Consider the following 20,629-nt stretch of genomic DNA (forward strand, 5'->3'; position numbering starts at 1 on the left):
GTTGTCACATTTTGTCAACACGGGCCTATGTGTACTTACAACCTACATGTCATTTTGTTAACATGCGGACCTATAGGCTCCTGACCTTTTTAACCATTCCACAATCATCCCCTAACTAAGTCTAATATCATAATAATTAAACACATAGAGACCGCACTTTAGATTCTACTAATATAGGCACATTTATACTTTATACTCTACTTAAGCACATCGAGATTATATTATCAGTTTTCACTCTACTAACTCTCTATCCTAACATACATGGATATGTATTGTACTACATAAAAAAAGTGATGTAACTCACCTGGATAGTTAATAAGACCATTGACAGCTATCTGGACGATTCTACTAGCAATCCAATCTGGTGGGTAACGCGCTTAACAAGTATTAACCTATAATACTATAACTTATTAATCCCTATGGAAATCTGGTATTGAAAGCTAGATCTTTCACTAATCCCATTAAATACTGAGAGCCCTATCGGTCATGGCAGACAGTTGGGAGGCATGACCATTTCGGCATATAGCCTTTCTGAAATCCAACAACCAACCCAACATAACCATTCCAAACATATATATATATATATATATATATATATATATATATATATATATATATATATATATATATATATATATATATATATATATTCGTAACAACGACTATGAATATAAATATAAGTTACACTTTAAGAGTAATAAGTGTAGCTAGCTTATAGAGAGTTTCCAGCGCAAACCGGAAATTTCACAGACAGAACTTCGATACCGAGCACTTCTATTTGCTCGACCCTCTGCCTTAGAGGTTCACTAAATTGGATTTCGTCAAACTCCTGAAAATATCCCAAAGGCAACGTGGGAGCCAAAGGCAAATGCTATGAGACCTGAGTGAACAAGGGTGACGTGTGCAACTACAGTAGGAACATTTGAAAGAAGAAAGTGCGAATAACTGGGAGCCAAATGCAATGTGGTGAAGAGGTGTGGTGAGTTGCAGGTTTTGAGACACATGGAAGTTGATCGTGTAAAAAACTTTGTGAGATTGTGCAAGACTACATCTTCTTTCCTGGGTGTAGGATAAGTAAGGGGACATAGGGAAGAACATCGTGCTTTGTGCAGCTGAACATCGAGCAAAAGAACCGATTTATAACTATTGAGATGGAATTAGAGTGGCTGTGATTTATTCTGAACATCCAAAGACTGTAATAAATGTAAAAAAGTTATAGAAATTGTATGAAAATTAATAATTTGTTTGATAAACATACTAATATATAATATAATTTTATAAAAAAATGACTAAATAACTTCAAAACTCAATTACCCACAAAAGTTTAATGTACACACCAGATAAATGGTGATCGGAGTAACCTTTAATTACTGGTACTTTTAAAACAATTTAGGTAATTTTATTTGTCCTACAAAAAATAACCAAATTTGAACAAAAATGACAGTTGGTCACATTGGTAAATCATTTTATTTTATTATTTTATTATTATTATTATTATTTTAAATACACTTTCTTCCAAACCTTTTGACATCTATCTTATTCATAGTTTGTCGATTTTATTATAATCGTATATGTATCTTAACAGTGCATTTTAAAATTAGAAATGTATTTATCAGCAATACATCTCTGTCTTCTTTAACCTAAATTGATTCGTAGGATTTTTGTAATTAAACTCACAAGATCGAAACCCAAGTCAAACCAGTGGTTATTTGTGGCTATAAGAGTAATTGATTATTTGCATCCTATCCTTGTCTTTTTTTTTTGTGAAACGTGCTCGCTCAGCCGAACCAAATATGTCCAACACAATTGTGATGCCTCCTTTTCAATACACCCACAAGACAACGCAATTTTTTTCTTGAAAACTACGTAATCGTGTGATTAATCACACAAGGATGTCACCTAGAAACATACTAAAATTTTCAATTACTTTCATGAAGCCAAACATTCATTAAAATGTGATTTTTTCATAGGTAGAAGCAAAATACCAAACTCCACATATACACACATGCAACATCACAAAAATGATGTATTCATATTTAAACAGGCTCCCACTTTTTGTGTTTCATTTATCATAGCTGTCAAATGTATTTAACAAAAGTTGAACTCCTCTTCCTCAGGTACGGTATGTTGGAATGGCTAATAAAGGCTCAGCCCTAGGGATGGTTAATCCAAACTTTTCTTTCATATCCATGTCACTTGGTGACATGCCGTTTGGTAGCTCCCAATCAAAACAATGTATTATGTTGGAAATCACCAAGCCAATGTTCAGCAACCCCAAATTCATTCCTGGACATCCTCTTCTTCCTATGCCAAATTGTATAAGCTGACAATCAGGTCCACGGAAATCAATATCTCTCTTAAGAAATCTTTCTGGAAGAAATTCCTCCCAGTTTTCAGACCAAACTTTTGGGTCACGTCCAAATGCCCAATAGTTTATAAGAACTCGTGTCTTCTTAGGAATATTGTAGCCATTAATAACAATATCCTCCATTGATTCATGAGGAATCATAAATGGAGCAACGGGATAAAGCCGAAAAGTCTCCTTAACTACCATGTGCAAGTAACTTAACTTTGTCAAATCTGTTTCTTCAACCACTTGTGTATCTCCAATCACAGTCTTCAACTCTTTTTGGAGTTCCTTCATCACTCTCGGGTGTTTGATAAGTGTAGCTAAAATCCATTCAATGGATGTTTTTGCAGTGTCAATGGCGCCTGCTACCATATCTAGTAAAATGGCCTTCATGCTAGACCTATCAATTGTATAGGACAACTCCTCATGGGTGTTTGAATATTGGTGCTTTAGTGACAATAATACATCAATGAAATCCATTTCATCGGACTTTTGAGAACCAATAAGACTACGTTCTTCATGCTCACTAATTAATTTCTCGAACATTTCGTCAATGTCCTTATTTAATGCCCTAAAGCGTTTAGTCAATCCCTGCAAATCCGGAACACAAGAAAGGGAGACTTTATGTTAGATTTCTCTAGACAAATAACTCAAAGCAAATCATGTCTAGAATTATCAAATACATGCTTTTGGTTTATTCTGTTACTAGTTTATAACCCGTGGGAACCACGGTTATAAAATTAATTAAACTTTTATAGTAAAAATTTATAATTATTAATCAGTTATTTTAAATAAATTATTAATTAAGAGATATATCAAAATTTTAAAGTTATTATAACTTCAAATTTAACATATAATTAAAAAATATAAATTTGAATTTTGAAATAAGTTGCCTAATATATCTACATGACACATGTCATAATATTAATGACGAATTGTATTAGAGTGACACTTGGCAAAAGCAGATTAAAACTATTCATTTATTAGAATACGAGTTAGTACTAGTAAAGACGCTTGAAATGTAAAATGAATCGAGGGAACAATTTTGTATGCATAAAAAAAGGAATCACATAAATATACATAAAAAATCACATAATTATAGGGTTATATTAAATATAATATGTTTTGAAGATTTATATCAATACTAAATAACAAAAAAAGATAACAATGAACTCATTGCTTCCATGCCCAATCTGAAAAAACAAAGTGAGCATTGGCACGCTCCACGTCAAACTTCACCGCCATGAAGGTTTTCAAGATGGCGTAGCCACGATTTGATGTGCCTTTTAGAACTTTTTTTTAAAAAAACCAAACTGAAAAAATAACTTGTTCTAAAATAAATAAAAAAACTACTATTATTTTTAATTTTATAGAAAATATTGGTTTTCTTGATTTTTAGTTGGTTTAGAATCTTTTTGCATATCTCTATTTTGCCTTCTATGCTCCTCGACATATTATTGTACCCTAGGAATAGCCCGAAACTTGATTATTTTCAACAAAACCGGCTCCTCGAAATTCCTTGTCATTATTATGACCAATATCGGTTATTTATATTTGGTTTTGGAACATAATGATCATAAGGTGCTACGTCCTAGATAGAAATATACATAAAGTCATAGAAACCCACATAATGTCTAAAGCCTTGTCAACCCCTACATACGATGTTTTAACATGTGGTTAGTGGACTCATAACGTGGTCTCTCAAACAAGAGAAATCAAATGTCCTCCTACATTTTGTTTCCATCCATCTTCAAACTCATTAGATTAAGACAAGTGTAAAAATCAAAAGAGCGATTAAAAGAAAGAATTAGTGGATTCTTCATGTCATTATTTTATATAAGTAGGAACAACAGACAGAAGGATATTTAATCTTTGCTCAAACAATCACCTAGTTCTTTTTTTGTGGTTTATGAAGTAATGAGGCCTAAGATGGTTGTGACATGGTAAGGACTATGACAACACCGTTCTTGGTAAGCGTATTGTTCCGAGCTTGGTTTCCAGATTCCGAGCATCTTTCCTCTCTTTCTTTTATTAAATGTCTTTCTCTCTCTTTACAAACGACTTAATTTTAAATTACTTTTTTTTAACTATATATAAATACCAATCAACCTTATCATTTTATACCTTACCATACTTCTGCTTTCTTTCATTTCACTTAAAATGTATTCATCATCTTCCTCTCCAGGAACATTTGATGTTGTAATACAAGCGATGATGGGGGCTACTAAAGAGTTTGAGACAACATTCGATGCTTTATGCAATGACGAAGCCAAAAGTTCGTGTTAGAAATCATGAAATTATATACAAAGTCATCATGAAGCTGGCCACCAACTTTTGATGCTTTTCTACTTTGAAGAGCATGCAACTTCTCAAGGGCACTATTCTTGAAGATGGTTGTGAATGCTCAAACCTTTATATCAAGATAAATTCGAAGAGTTGACGAGTGTATCGATTTTTCTAACAACGTTATGATGCAAATGGTACACTAGGTTTTACTCTATTACAAACTTGCACATCTGCACTTTGTCAACTAGCATATGACATTTTTGTTGTTGAATTGGATGGGAGTTTTAGGATGTCAGTGACAACCACACTAGATAATGTACATAAATTTTGCAAATTTGTGATTAGGATTTATGGTCTGTGATATTTAGGTGAGCCTACAAGCAAAGACACCATGCAATTTCAAGTTCATATTGCAAGTTTATATGGTTTTCCGAGAATGCTAGGAAGCTTAGATTACCTCCATTAGGCATGTTAAAATTACCCTACCACCTAGCATGGTCAATACACACGAGGTGATCATGGTCACCTGATGACCATGTTTGAAGTAGTAGCCTCACAGGATCACTAGAGTTAGCATGCATTCTTTGGTTCTCCGGGTTCTCTTAATGATCAACATTTTTAATAGGTTATCGCTATTCAACGACATCTACGATGGATCTGCACTAAATTCTTCCTTTCAAATGAATGGAGCATCATAAAAGTACACTTATTATCTTGTTAATGAGATCTATCCTGAGTGTGTTGTATTTGTTAGATCATTTACCTGTCTAAATGATATTGAGAGGAAAAAAAATTAAAGATTAAGAGAGATATATGAACGATATAGAATGGGCCTTTGGAGATCTTAAGAAACGTCAGCACATACTAAAAAACCCAAGACTTTTTTTTTGGAGGGAAAACTTAAAGAGGTAATATATGTATGTATCATATTACATAATATGATTATAGAAGACGAAGGACGAGCGATTTATATGTATGAAGAAATGAAACTGTCCATGAGACACAACCAATAGACATTAGTGGGGAGGATTACATGTAAAGAAGCGCCGACAGTGAAACACATCACAATTCTCGTAATCGACTTGGTGGAATATATTTACGGTGTTTAAAACATTGATCTTACCATGGATCCCGTAGATGATTCAGAATTTTGGATGAAGACTTCTTTTAGCATGTTTTAATTATTGTTTTTTTATATTTTATTTTGTTTTTTTTTTTGTATTTTTAAGTTTTTATATTTTTATTTCTTGCTATGTATTTTTGTATTACAATTAATGAAATTTTTAAGTTTTTATTTAAATTAAATTGTCTATATATATATATATATATATATATATATATATATATATATATATATATATATATATATATATATATATATATATATAGATGAAGATTATACATTTAGAGACAAGAAAATATTGTGAATATGGATGCGTAGTATGTTTGAGAAATAATTTTATTAATTGTAAATTAAGGTTGAAAATTATCATAGTTAGTAACTCTAAATGATTGAAAATTATTATTTCTAAAATTTTACAATCACAATGTGCATTTATATGATTGTTGAAAACTAAAATTCTACAACCTTAAGTTTAGAACATAGTTATGAAATTGTTGTCCTAAATTTATAACTTTGTATTATATATTTAATTAATTATTTATAGAATAAAATAACATACACTCTTTATATAAATAAGTAGACAAAATATTAGAGACACATACTTAGTTTTTTAATAATTGGTTTGAAGGATTTTGATATAATATTTGGTAAAGACATTAGATGATTATGTTATTTAGTAAACACAATTTAAATAGTTTAATCATATTTAATTAGCTCTTATAAGTATCATTTAGTTGGAATTTGGAAAGTTCAACTATTAATATAGAAATTCAATGCAATTAACAAAGTTTCATTACATTATTGTGGTTAAAGATATATATTTTAGTTACTCTTACCAATACTAATTTAAATAATCATAGTTTATGTAATAACTTAAAGCCGTATATAATTAATCCTATATGAATAATCCACATAAAATATTGGACGCACGTAATTAAGTTTTTAATAGTTGATCTCAAGGTTTCTATACAATATTTAGTCTATACGTTAGATTATCATATAATTTTATTAATTAACAAAACAATTTAAATATTTTTGTCTTATTTAATTAATTCTTATAAGTATCAATATAAATAAAAAGACGTATTTAGTTGTATAAGTTTAATTTACATAATATTTAGTTGAAATTTGAAAAGTTGCCATATTAAATAAAAATTCAATGCAATTTAACAAATTTTATTGCTTTTAAAATTGAAATGACATATACTAGGATAAGTTATATTAATTCATTTTTATATCTTAGCTTCCAATATATAAAGTTTCGTATATCAAAATATATCATTGAGACCGTTTCAATTTTATCAACCTTTATATATAACCTTCTATTGCAATATGACATAAATAAACGACATATTCTATAATTTTTGATCCTACACTATCATTTTCTTTACTTCGTTACGAAGTAACTTTTTCTGTACATGTTCTCTATGAAATATAGCAATTTTATGATATTCTCGGTAATATATTAATATAACACATCCGTCATCATTTACGATCGGGCATATTAAACAAAATATTGTGTCACTTTTTTTTGTCAATTTTCATCAACAAAGACGTGTTTATAAAAGTTATTGATAACAATATGGAAAAAACATGAACAAATTGTAAATTCTAACATATTATAACAATTATAGTTGTTTTGCTACGCAACACACACCACATTCGCCTACTATCTATTATAAAGTAGGCTAATTTATTTATACCATATTACTTTGAAACTCTCATGTGTTTTCAAAATCTTTCTAATAATGATTTTAAATTGATTAATTATCCCTTAATTTAATATTACAAGCCTTCAATTTCAACTAATTAAGCCTCACCACTCAAAAGTTTTTTTTTAATCTTATGGTACTTACGATCCTTAATTAGTTGATATATGGCTATATATAGTTCATAGAGGGATAATAAGTTTATATGGTTCTTAGAATAATATGATGGAAAGAAGATTTGAGAACATATAAAGATCAACATTAATTGTGCACATTTTATATCAAAAAGTCTCTAAAGAACCAGCCACGACCAACTCCACCTTGCCACCAACACCACCTTCAGCCACAGTCATGGCCACTACCATCATCGTTGCTACTACAATGACCACTTCAACTAGATATTACAATAACACCACCACCTCAACCTTCAACCGGTGCTTCCAACCACTACCACCACCACCTTCAACCATTATCCCAGATTCCCATCGACAGCTAAGAAAAGATGAATCTTGGGCACAATTTTGTCCACCCTAAGATGGTTTTAGATAGAAAGAGACAACGTTGGAAACACATACTAACATCGCATATGGTTTTAGAGAGAGAGAGAGAGAGAGAGAGAGATACAGCGCCAGGGATGGTTTTAGATAGGAAGAAGTAGAGACGGTGGGTATGCTGATAAAGACGACGACCGACGGCTGGAAAGATGACGAGCGCCGACCACTGGTGATCGAAGATGAATATTGTAATTTAATAAGGTTTTATTAGGATGAGGTTCGATGATTTTTTTTTACTTTATAAATTAAAATTAGTTACAGAAAAGATAAATAATTAATTAAAAAGGGTATAAAGGCCATTTTACATGTCTAAGAGCATCCCCAATGAATGGTTTAATGAAGAATTTAATGACGTGGAAAACTTACTTGTCATTCAATGGATGAAACTCTACCTCTGTGAGATGTCACCTTGGCACTCAATAGATTTGAAGTTCAATGGAAAAAAAAAGTTTTCTAATATTTGAATAAATATTTAAATATGTTTCGTGAGGCCATTTTACATGTCTAAGAGCATCCACAATGAATGGTTTAATGAAGAATTTAATGACGTGGAAAACTTACTTGTCATTCAATGGATGAAACTCTACCTCTGTGAGATGTCACCTTGACACTCAATAGATTTGAAGTTCAATGGAAAAAAAGTTTTCTAATATTTGAATAAATATTTAAATATGTTTCGTTGAACTTTGTAGAGTTCAGTGTACCGTAGGAAAAAATTGATAGAGTTGTATGTAATATATAATAATGACGTGACAATCCATTGAACTCTATGAAATTCATTGGATTGTGTATACCCTAAAGGAAGAACCACACAAAACATGAAACCACGAGAACCAAGTGCATGATGGTTTAGATAGTTGTACAGAATCACTCTGTTTTGGCAAAACACCTACGCCAACCGAATAATTTTGTCTTTATAATATATATTGAAGAGTTAAAAAAACTTTCCTTTTTCCCATTAAAGAGTTCAATGACATTTGAAATTTGAACTTTAAATTCATTGAATGTCAATATAGAGTTTTATCTATTAAATAAATGACAACAACATTTGCATTCTACTCTTTAATTATTATTATTATTATTTTTGAACGACAAATACAAATATACACTAAACTACTCTTTAATTATTCAACTCTCCAATTCTAGACTTCAAGTAACCGCAATTAAGTGATTGGTGTTCTTTTGGATAAAATGCAGGGTCAAGGAAGGAATTGACGATTAGGAAAACCGGAACGTATCTCTATTCCTATTTTAATTTCATATTGATGTCTCTCATTCCATGAAAGTTTTTGCTTTGTTTTTGTACTATGTTCCCTTGCTAGTTACTTGCTAGTAGAAGTTCGTTTTTAATAATATTTGTCGTTTCCAAATATATATATATATATATATATATATATATATATATATATATATATATATATATATATATATATATGTTTTTATCATATTAGATCAGAAGATTTTTATATTACCTGAAGGTCAAACGGAGCTAACATAGGCACATAATCCGCCAAGTTGAAGGCACCTGTTGCTTCCATGCTTTCATCAACTAGCTTCTTGAAAATAAACCTATCATCATTTTTCTTACCAAAGATCATTGTACACGTCATGCCTTCAATCAACGTCCCTACTATCTCAGTTAAATTCACCACCTTACGCCTATTTGACGCGATCCTCATCTCATCTACCATCAGTCTAATCTCTTCCCTTCTCATCCATGCAAAACCATTAATTTTGGTAGTACTCAGCAGTTCAACTGTACAGAACTTTCTTACACTCCGCCAGTATGGTCCATACTCCGAAAAAGTCATTCCTTTGCTGCCATAGGAAAGGTACTTTGCCGCTTCGATTTTAGGACGAGAAGCAAAAACGGCATCATGGGTTCCGAGGAAGAGCTTGGCAGCTTCCGGGGAAGAGACTATGACAAATTGGATAGACCCAAGGCGGATGGACATGATAGGACCATACTTTTGAGAGAGCTTGTGAAGGGCTCGATGAGGGAGGTTTCCTAGTAAGTGGAGGCTTCCCATGATTGGCAAGGGCATAGGGCCTGGTGGTAGTTTCTTGCGGCTCGGATGAGCCGAGAACCATTGCCAAAAAAAGATTCCAGTAAGAACAAAGACTATTCCAAGTGTAAAAGAATACATCGTCACCACTTGGTTCAGGTTTTCTCATAGCAATTATATTTGCCCTATATATATATAGCTTGGGTTTATGAACTTTGCTGTTTCTATTTTGGTGTCTTCTCTGTGTTGTTTTTAATCAGATAACTTTCTTGGCATCTTCAATTATAATCATTGTTTTTATCGCTACTCAGCCTGTCCCTACTGCCTTCAACCGGCCACATGTACGTTATCTAGTTAAATTGTTGATAAACAAGAAAATTGTCGTCATAGAAATAACTTCTACCTACATACAACATCTCGACCGTCATTGCAAATCAACGTACAAAAAGTTATGAATGGACACTCATTTTCATATATATATATATATATATATATATATATATATATATATATATATATATATATAGAGAGAGAGAGGTTCATATAAAAATCTCATGAATGTATGGCTGAGACCAATCAATATGTAAGAATGCTACAGTAAATTCAATAATTAATTAATTAAATGCCTTAAATTATAAACTTTGTATTTTTGGAATGAAAGCCCGTATTATAAGTGTTGCTCGTCAATATTTCCCCCAAAACCCAACACCACCGTCTAGAATCCATGGCTGCCTCGCCTATACAATCTAGATCATGTACAAGACTTTCCGATGTCCACATTGTGCTTCCTTTTTGCTGCCTTAAATAGTTAAATCATTTCAACATGTTCTTACTGTTTGCCTCTGCTTTTAAATACTCTTACGTTGATTCGTGAATTACCATTGGCGGCGAGTAATTCCATTCAGGTGCACTTTCTTTATCATCATTCTTATTCATTTTCATTAAATTAATTGGATTATACATACAAAGGAAATATAGATTTAATCAATTTAACATACGTTGCTTTTGCTTGTATGTCTTCAAATTAGGTTTATATTTTAATTTGTGTGTAGGATTAGAAATATCTAACTTCAGGAATTCACTGATGGAATCAAATTTCCCTTTCTCTCAGAAGGGTTATATAAAAAAACCCAACCCTTGACATTAAGACTAAGCAACAACACTGCATCAATGGCACGAGGAGTAGCCGGTCAAATAGATAAATATAACCTACATATATTTATGTTAATTTGATAATTGTTTTAGTATTTATAATTTCATAGTTTTCTAATCTGTTATATTTTGTAACTATTCCCACCAGAGGAAATCAAAAACCTTCATTTGTAAATTCTTAGGCTTTTTTCTTTCCCAATATTCTGATTGCCCCACGAAGTATAAGTTTCGATTCTAAACTATTCCTCTTCTTCCTACTGATTGCAGACCGCTTCTTTACGAACCGGCTTAAAAAAGTTCAGATTTTTTACATTTGTAGCTGTTCGATTTATTTCTCTTGTATTTTATTCGATTTCTATTTGGATCCCAAATGGGTATCCGTTAACTTGAAGATGAGCACAATTATGTTTGAATGTATATAATTTTAGCTGGAGCAAAGTGTTTTCATCTTTTTTTATCTTGATGCTTTGGTATAGGTTTAAAGGACAAATGTAATTGTTTTATAGGTTCTCTTTATTAAGATGCATACCAAGTGTTTGATAGAATTCCTTAATGAATCATATTCCATTTTGAACTTTTAAAGACACTTATCTTTTTACCAATACTTAAACACAGTCCATTGAAACACTAGGACTGATATTGTTATGGATTATGCAGCCTCTTGCACTTTGTTCCCGAATGCTTCTTTTTCATTCGCATTCCTTTGAGTATGAAAGAACTACAATATTCTACTTTTCATTATTGAGAACATCAACAATGTTCTTAAAGTAGTTTTTTTACACTTTCTATTTCTTATAAACAATAAAATCTCATGATGGTTTCTATTCTAGGTGGGTGATGAGGGACTTACCTTACCATACTGGTTGTCCAATGCTCCAACTCTTTTCTATATTCTGCAACGAAACTTTTGGTCCAATGATTTCTTTTTCTTGACCTCTAGTTCTGGCGTGTCCTTTTTATCAAGTGGAGGGTTGCACAAGTAAGCTTTAGTTGTTCTTTTCTTCCAGTTTTACCCTTTTTCCATTGATATTCTCTAAATCTTGTAATTTTTTCCACTGTTCTTAAAATTATGCACTCAAAATGTTAAAGTTTCAAATTTTATATTAACTAAAATATTGAACATTTTCCATTGTTCATGAACTTTATTTTCACAAATAATGTTTTCTGTCTTTTTTCTACATGTGGTTGCAGGCTTGTCATATCTTTCTGTATTGAAGTCTACACTATGCAAATGGAAATAAGCTATTCCTGTCAAAAAGCATCAAAATCGAAGAATGCATGTTGGATTTATGTGAATTGATAAATTACAACAAAAGTTTTTTTTTTTTTTTTTATTTTTTATCATGAGAAATCGTGCATGGAAAATCAACACGTGTTCATACCATTTGCATTTGATACGTTTGGTTTCCTCGCACCGGATGCGGTAGAGCTTCTTAAAAGAGTACAACGAATCATGCATAGTAATGTTATATCCCCTAGATCTTCGGATGTAGTCTTTAAAAGAATTAGCTTTACCATTCAAAAAGGCTTAGCGGCACAGCTTGTTGTCCGTTTGCCATCTCACTCATTGTACGATGACCATTAAAATATTGGTGGAATGGAATTATAATGCTTGTCAAACAAAAAATTCTTAGATAATATAATATCAAGAACACATGCTTTTATGTAATACTCTTATTCTCATAGAATGACCAATGACATTCTTTAAGAACACATGTTTGGTTTGTATGTAATACACATGTATTGCTCTCTTAGAATGTATTTTTTTTTTTTCAAAAATGATATATTATTCTTTAGGAATTTCACAAATCTAATTGTACTTAATTCTTATTCTTCAAGAATGTATTTTTTTTTATAAACATAACTATTATTCTTAAAGATTGTCATATTGAACACGTAATGCATGACTCTTTCTTCGAGAATGAGAATGACTAAAATGGAAATTGAGTTGTATAAAACGTTTGTAGTGTTATAGAGACAGAACATTTCAATTCCTAAAGACAGTTGTATATAAAATGAAACATGTTAAACAATTTCTTAATCATAAATTCTAAAAAAAATATTTGATTTGTTGTTAAGTTAGTTGATTCTTTACCCTAAATTCTAAAAGAATATTTGATTCGTTGGCATGTTCAACTTATTTTTATCGTTATTTCTTAAAATCAAGTTAAAGTGGAAGATAGAACATTATATTCTTCAAGAATTTGTTATTAATATTTCTTTAAAATATGTCAAATTAGTTTTCCTAGAACGTTTGATTCCCATTGTCATATAATATTATGATTTGTATTAATTTTTATTTAATTTCATTTGATTTTTAATTACTTTAACTTAGTTGCCTAAAATGTAGCTAATATTTAATTTTCTCTTAATAAAATGTCAAAATTTCCCTACAATTAATTAAGCGAAATTATCTAGTAAATGACATCTCATATTAATACAATGCGCCCTAAAATCACATCCATTCATTTTTTCTAATCTAATGGACAAAATTTGGTCATACATTCATACAATATTTGTGATTCACATTTGATCCAAACTATATATATATATATATATATATATATATATATATATATATATATATATATATATATATATATATATATATATATATATATATATATATATATATATATATATATATATATATATATAGGGAAGGGTTATTTAGAAAACAAAAAAACCCTAAAAATCATAAAAATGCATAAAAAAATACTTAGAGATCACAAAACTTTTTTTTATAATTTTTTTATAGAAAAATCGCAGCTTTTAGTATAAAATCGTTGAACATTTTTCAAAATCGAAAACACCACTTCTCCAAATGGTGCGTCTAAGCCATATCTAGGTTAAAAAAACAATTTGATAATTGTTTGTATTCATTTTGGAAATGTGCATGCATGCACAATCAACAGTTATATAAACTGATGATGAGCACAATCAGCAGTTATATGGACTGCGGACATACAAAATTAGCAGTGATAACTGCTGATTATGCACGTACGTAGTCCATATAACTGCTAATTGTGCTCCTCATCAGTCCATATAACTGCTGATTATGCACATCCCCAATCTATATAATTGTTGATTGTATGATTGTACATACATCCACATTTCCACAAAAAAAAAAAACAGTTCGTCAAATCCTTTTTGGACCATGGATTTGTTTTAATCGCTGGTCTAGGAGTCCGTTGTGGTTTTGGTTTTTAAAAATGACAAAATTGCAAAAATGGTCCCTGTGGTATGTATTTTTTTGGGGGTTTTAGTCCAAACAACGACTTTTTTGGATCGGTGGTCCTTTTGAGCTAGTTTCGTTGCGTTTTTGGTCCCTCTGAATAGTAAAATGACTGTAATACCCTTGGGGTATTTATTTTCCATTTTTAAATTCATTTTTTTTAATTTAATAGTTATTTGTTCATTTTAATTATTAAAAAAATGAGAGGGCCCACCTTTCTCTCTCTCTGTCTCTCGCTCTCTCTCTTTCTCTCTCTCTCTCTCTCTCTCTACAAACTCCACCCCCTCCTCCTTCTTCATTCACGACCAAGAACTCCCCACCGGAGGTGGAGCCGGTTTTCCGGCCACCAAGACATTCGGGGTTACCTACTGCCACCGCCCGACATCGCCTATTCTGACCATCCTCATAGTCGCATTCCACCACCATCCATCATTGTTGCTGTTCCCCTTCCTTCTCGTCAATCCGAGTCGGACTCCAAAAATGGAGGCAGCAAAGCCGCCGGAGGCAGCTCGCCACCCCACTACACCGACTGTTTTCCCTTTTTACTCTTGTTGTGTACTGTCGGATGGGAATCTAACTCCCTTTTCTATTCAGACGATCTGGAACCCAATGAATAGGAATCCAACTCCCCTTTCTATTCAAATCACTTCAAAAATCTTTAAATCACATTCATATCTTTTGATTTTTTGAGTTCTTTGTTGTTCTTAGAAATCTGCAGCTTCTTATTATTCAGGTTATTGATCTATCGTACAACAACCTTTCTCAATCGGAAACAGGTGTAGGTGGTGGTGGATGATTGTGTCGTGGCGGAGAGATGTGACGCCTGTGAATAAATGTAGGGGTTGTGAAGAAAGTGAGTGATTCCAAAAACAACGGTAACGCCTTGTAACATCCCAAAAATACCAACTAAAAATTTCATTTTTAAATTAGGTTAATACATAAAACATCGTTATAAAACGTTCATAACAAAATATTCAGAGTACATCCCAGAAAATCCACAGTGCGGAAAACATGAGAGTGTGTGATATGCCGCTACCGCGCCGGCTCCTTTCCCCTAGCTGAAGAGGTACCTAAAAACAAAACTATAAGACGTAAGCACGAAGCTTAGTGAGTTCCCCCATAATGCCACATATCATGCAATCATATAATAAGTAACTAAGGGATACGGTGCTCGCCCACACCCATAGAGATACGGGCCTCGCCCACACTCTGCTATCCATGGAGATACGGGCCTCGCCCACACTCCGCTACTAAACCATAACATACAAGTATCACACAGACAACAAGTATAAGCAATTCTATCATACTGGCATATAACACAATCAAACTCGGCTATGAAATACGGGCTCCGCCCACACTCTGATACTAACATATCGTCTATACGGGCCGGCCTTGGTGCCTTAGACCCGTCCCTACTGGAAGGAAACTCACCTCGAGAGTAGCTGCCGAAAAACCTGCTCAGACTACGCCTGGCTGCCGCACCAGTAATCCCTCCGGCTATAAATCCGTAAACATGGATTAGGTACTCATAAATACCCCTAAGGTCAAATGACTGGTCAAGGTCAACTCCTTGGTCAAAGTCAACCTTCTGATTGACTGGACTCGCCGAGTCCATATGGCGACTCGCCGAGTCCTTCTGTGTCTAGCCCGACTCTGACTCATCGGGTCCCTGTTCCCACTCACTGAGTCAGCCTGACTCGCTAGACGGGGACAACTAACAAACCCGCGACTGGACTCGCCGAGTCCAAGGGGGAGCTCGCCGAGTCCGACGAACAGATCTCACAAATCGCTCCAATCTTCCATCCGAACATCAACCTTGGAGATTTGGAGATTCTGGGACTATAGCTACACGTTAAATTGCTAATTCCACGTGCGACTACGGAGGGTTGGACCTCCTACACTTAAACCCTTCTTATCCTTGTGACTGATCATATGACTCGCCGAGTTGGAAGAACAACTCGTCGAGTTCAAGGCTATATTCAAGGAACTCGCCGAGTTTGAAGAACGACTCGCCGAGTACCAGACAATCTTCATAGGACTCGCCGAGTTGTTTATCCAACTCGCCGAGTCTAAGGCCATCTTCATGGAACTAGCCGAGTGCACTTTGGCACTCGCCGAGTACCCTTCGACTCTTCACCCATTCTGGCCAAAACTGAGACATGCAATGGTTCCAAACCATAAATCTAAGCTCCTAGGGCATAAACACACGGAGTTTGGGAGGTTTAAGGGCTTGCAATCCACATATAAGGGACAAAAGGGAATCTATTTTACTAAGGATCAAGAAGGAGCTTTCTTACCTGGTTAGGAGCTTCTCCCAGGGTAGATTTCGGATCTACCACACTTCCTTGCACCCTCCAACTTCCTCCTTCTTCTTCTAAGCTTCAAACTTCCTTCACCAAGCCAAAATCACTCACAAGGATCAAAATGGGCTAGGGTTTCGCTCTACGGTTCTTTTGGAAGAGAATGGGACGAAATGGGTGTTTTAGAATGGGTAAAATAGGGTGCAATGTCTGAAAATAGAGTTTCATCCAGACAGGTGGACTCGCCGAGTCCATGCATCGACTCGCCGAGTTCACCGCTCAAATCCCGTGTCCACCCTGCTGCTACTCGGCGAGTCGGGACGCAGACTCGCCGAGTTCGTGGCAAAATTAAGATAAAAACTTAAATGAAATCATACCATGAAACCGGTGTTACAAATCTCCCCCACTTATTTTAGACTTCGTCCTCGAAGTCTGCCGCTCCCTTCCGGAACAGCTCCGGATAATGCTCCATCATCTCATCCGCGGGCTCCCAAGTCCATTCCGAGCCCTTCCGATGCTACCATTGTACCTTCACCAGCTCCACCCTTTTGTTCCTCAGTTCCTTCGACTTACGGTCTAGGATAGCCACAGGCCGCTCGATATAATTCAGGCTGTCATCAACCTGGATGTCCTCCAAAGGTACCACTGCTGAATCGTCCACCAGGCACTTCCGCAGCTGGGAGACGTGGAAAGTGATGTGGATCTGACTGAGTTCGGCTGGCAGGTCCAGCCGATATGCCACCTTGCCCACTCGGGCTGCAACCCTAAACGATCCAATATACCTGGGACCCAGCTTGCCCCGTTTCCTGAATCGGATGATGCCCTTCCACGGTGACACTTTCAGGAGAACCATATCCCCGACCTGGAACTCCAGGTCTGATCGGCGCTTATCGGCATAACTCTTCTGCCGACTCTGAGCAGTCTGAAGCCTGCTCCGGACCTGCTGAATCTTCTCTGTCGTCTTGAGCACTACTTCGGTGCTCCCCATAACTCTCTGTCCACCTCGCCCCAACATATCGGGGTCCTGCACTTCCTCCCGTACAACATATCGAAGGGAGAGCGGTCAATACTCGCGTGATAGTTGTTGTTATATGAAAACTCGGCTAAAGGAAGATAGGTATCCCAGCTACCACCGAAGTCTAAAACACACGCCCGCAGCATATCCTCCAGAGTCTGGATGGTCCGCTCGCTCTGGCCATCCGTCTGCGGGTGAAAGGCTGTACTAAAATGCAGACGAGTACCCAACTCGTCATGAAACTTCTTCCAGAACCTGGAAGTGAACCGCACATCCCTATCCGAAATCACTAAAACTGGCACCCCGTGCCGTGCCACCACCTCTCTGACGTAGATATCGGCCAATTTCTCGGCCGAGATGCTCTCCTGAATTGGGATAAAGTGGGCGCTCTTGGTCAATCGATCGACGATGACCCATATCGAATCCACTCCCCGCGCGGTTCTGGGAAGCTTGGTGATGAAATCCATCGCGATGTCTTCCCATTTCCACAGCGGGATATCCAACGGCTGCATCTTTCCGTGCGGTCTTTGGTGTTCGGCCTTGACCTTCCTGCAGGTCAGACACCACTCAACGTACCATGCTACATCCCGCTTCATGCAGGGCCACCAATAGTCCAGACGAAGATCCCTATACATCTTCGTTGCCCCTGGATGAATGGAGAATCGGGATTTGTGCGCCTCCTCCATCAGAACCTGGCGCACGCCTCCGAGGTATGGAACCCACACCCTGCGGTGTAATGTCAATAATCCCCTGCTGTCATGGTCGAAGGAGGAAACCTGTCCCACAATTCGCTCACTCTTCCGATGTTCCTCCTTTATAGCCTCCTGCTGAGCCTCCCGGATTTGCTCCAAAAGCGGAGTCACCACTGTCATCCGCATGCAAATATCCCTGATCGGCGCCGCCTTGCGGCTAAGCGCATCGGCCACCACGTTGGCCTTCCCCGGGTGATAAAGGATTTCACAATCATAATCCTTTACCACATCAAGCCACCGACGCTGCCTCATATTCAGATTTGGCTGGTCCATGAGGTACCTCAAACTCTTGTGGTCCGTGTAAATCATGCACCGAACCCCATAGAGGTAATGACGCCAAATCTTGAGGGCGAACACAACAGCCCCCAACTCCAAATCATGCGTCGGGTAGTTCGCCTCGTGAGGCTTCAGCTGCCTCGACGCGTAGGCGATGACATGCCCTCTCTGCATCAATACCGCGCCCAAACCTGAGATGGACGCATCGCAGTATACAACAAAATCCTCCATGCCCTCTGGCAAGGCTAAGATTGGCGCCTCACACAATCTCTGTCTCAGTGTCTCGAATGCTGCCTGCTGCTCAGGCCCCCAACGAAAGACCACAGCCTTCCTCGTTAACCTGGTCAGGGGTAATGCTATCTTGGAGAAATCCTTGATGAATCTCCGATAGTAGCCAGCTAATCCCAGGAAACTCCGAATCTCAGATGGAGACTTCGGAACCTCCCATCTCATCACGACCTCCACCTTGGCCGGATCCACCGAAATCCCGTTCTGGTTGACAAGGTGCCCAAGAAACTGCACTTCGCGCAACCAGAACTCACACTTGGAGAACTTAGTATACAAGTTCTCCCTTCTCAAAGTCTCCAAAACCTCCCGCAAATGCTCCTCATGCTGCTCTCGCGTCTTGGAGTAAACCAAGATATCATCAAAAAATACTATCACCGACCGGTCTAACATCGGTCTACATACGCGGTTCATGAGGTCCATGAACGCGGCAGGAGCATTGGTGAGCCCGAAAGGCATCACCACGAACTCATAGTGGCCATAACGTGTCCGAAATGCCGTCTTCTGCACATCCTCCTCTCTGACCCTCACCTGGTGATACCCTGAACGCAAATCTATCTTGGAGAACCAAGATGCTCCCTGAAGCTGGTCAAAGAGGTCGTCAATCCTCGGGAGTGGGTAGCGGTTCTTCATCGTTACCTTATTCAGCTCCCTATAATCGATACACATCCGATGCGACCCGTCCTTCTTCTTCACAAACAGAATCGGGGCTCCCCAGGGTGAACTGCTCGGTCTAATGAAACCCTTGTCTAACAGCTCCTGAAGCTGTGTAGACAACTCCTGCATCTCAGGAGGAGCCAACCGATACGGTGCCTTGGCTATCGGAGCCGCACCAGGGACTAGGTCGATCCTGAACTCCACCTGTCGCTCTGGAGGTATCCCCGGCAGCTCCTCGGGGAATACATCCACGAACTCTCGTACTACGGGCACATCGCCCACCGTCGCCTTACCCGCCTCCCGGGTGTCCATGACATATGCGACATATCCTGCGCAACCCTGCTGAAGGTAACGCCTTGCCCTTGCTGCCGAACAGAAGGCTAGCCCTCGCTGTGATCTCTCACCCTGAATTACTAACTCTCCCCCACTTGGGGCTCTGACTCGTACTAACTGTTGCGCGCAATCTATCACTGCCCCATTGGGACTCAGCCAATCCATACCAATAATGTCCTTGTTTCCCCGCAATGGAATGGGAACTAGGTCAACCAAATACCGCTCTTCGAACAACCTTAACACACTATCTCGGAAGACTTCTGATGCTCGCACCGACCGGTCGTCCGCAATCTCGACCTCTAAAGGGCAATCCAACATGCCCGAGGACTCAGGAAACCTCTTGCTAAGTACAAGAGAAACAAAGGATCGGGTAGCCCCCGAATCAAACAACACCTAGACTGGAATACCGTTCACATGGAACGATCCTAAACGTATATACACAGAGCACATATCAATATCATAAATCTCATATAAATAGGTCAGAGGGAAGGAATCATACCCGTCACCACATCGGGTGCAGCGTGTGCCTCCTCGGCTGTCAGCTGAAATGCCCGGCTCCTCACCACCGGAGCCTCTGCCTTGCCCTGCCGGCCATC

At 36.6% G+C, this 20,629-nt stretch overlaps 1 protein-coding gene and 1 long non-coding RNA gene across 2 annotated transcripts; one reads left to right on the forward strand and one right to left on the reverse strand.

Annotated features, from left to right (window-relative positions):
• Window positions 1–1,944: 1,944 nt before the first annotated feature.
• On the reverse strand, window positions 1,945–10,169 carry LOC145132596 (cytochrome P450 CYP736A12-like). The gene is made up of 2 exons (XM_079067440.1): window positions 9,495–10,169; window positions 1,945–2,941 (listed from the first exon to the last, which is right to left on the reverse strand). Exons 1-2 carry the CDS (start codon window positions 10,167–10,169, stop codon window positions 2,114–2,116), a joined length of 1,503 nt encoding a protein of 500 aa, XP_078923566.1. The 3' UTR covers window positions 1,945–2,113.
• A 502-nt stretch (window positions 10,170–10,671) lies between these two features.
• Window positions 10,672–12,849, forward strand: LOC145133037 (uncharacterized). Its single transcript, XR_013718364.1, has 3 exons — window positions 10,672–10,933; window positions 12,011–12,159; window positions 12,372–12,849. It is a non-coding gene; the product is annotated as an uncharacterized LOC145133037 (long non-coding RNA).
• The last annotated feature ends 7,780 nt before the right edge of the window (window positions 12,850–20,629 follow it).

The sequence above is a fragment of the Lactuca virosa genome, chromosome 8 (assembly GCF_052849685.1).
Source record: "Lactuca virosa cultivar CGN04683 chromosome 8, Lactuca_virosa_CGN04683_v6, whole genome shotgun sequence".
Classification (NCBI taxonomy): domain Eukaryota; kingdom Viridiplantae; phylum Streptophyta; class Magnoliopsida; order Asterales; family Asteraceae; genus Lactuca; species Lactuca virosa.

Excerpts from the sequence above, each read along its gene's own strand:
- LOC145132596 (XM_079067440.1), bottom strand. The coding sequence starts at position 10,169 with ATGTATTCTTTTACACTTGGAATAGTCTTTGTTCTTACTGGAATCTTT. Across the intron at positions 2,942-9,494 it reads TAGCTCCGTTTGACCTTCAG|GGATTGACTAAACGCTTTAG; the intron begins GTAATATAAAAA and ends CCGGATTTGCAG.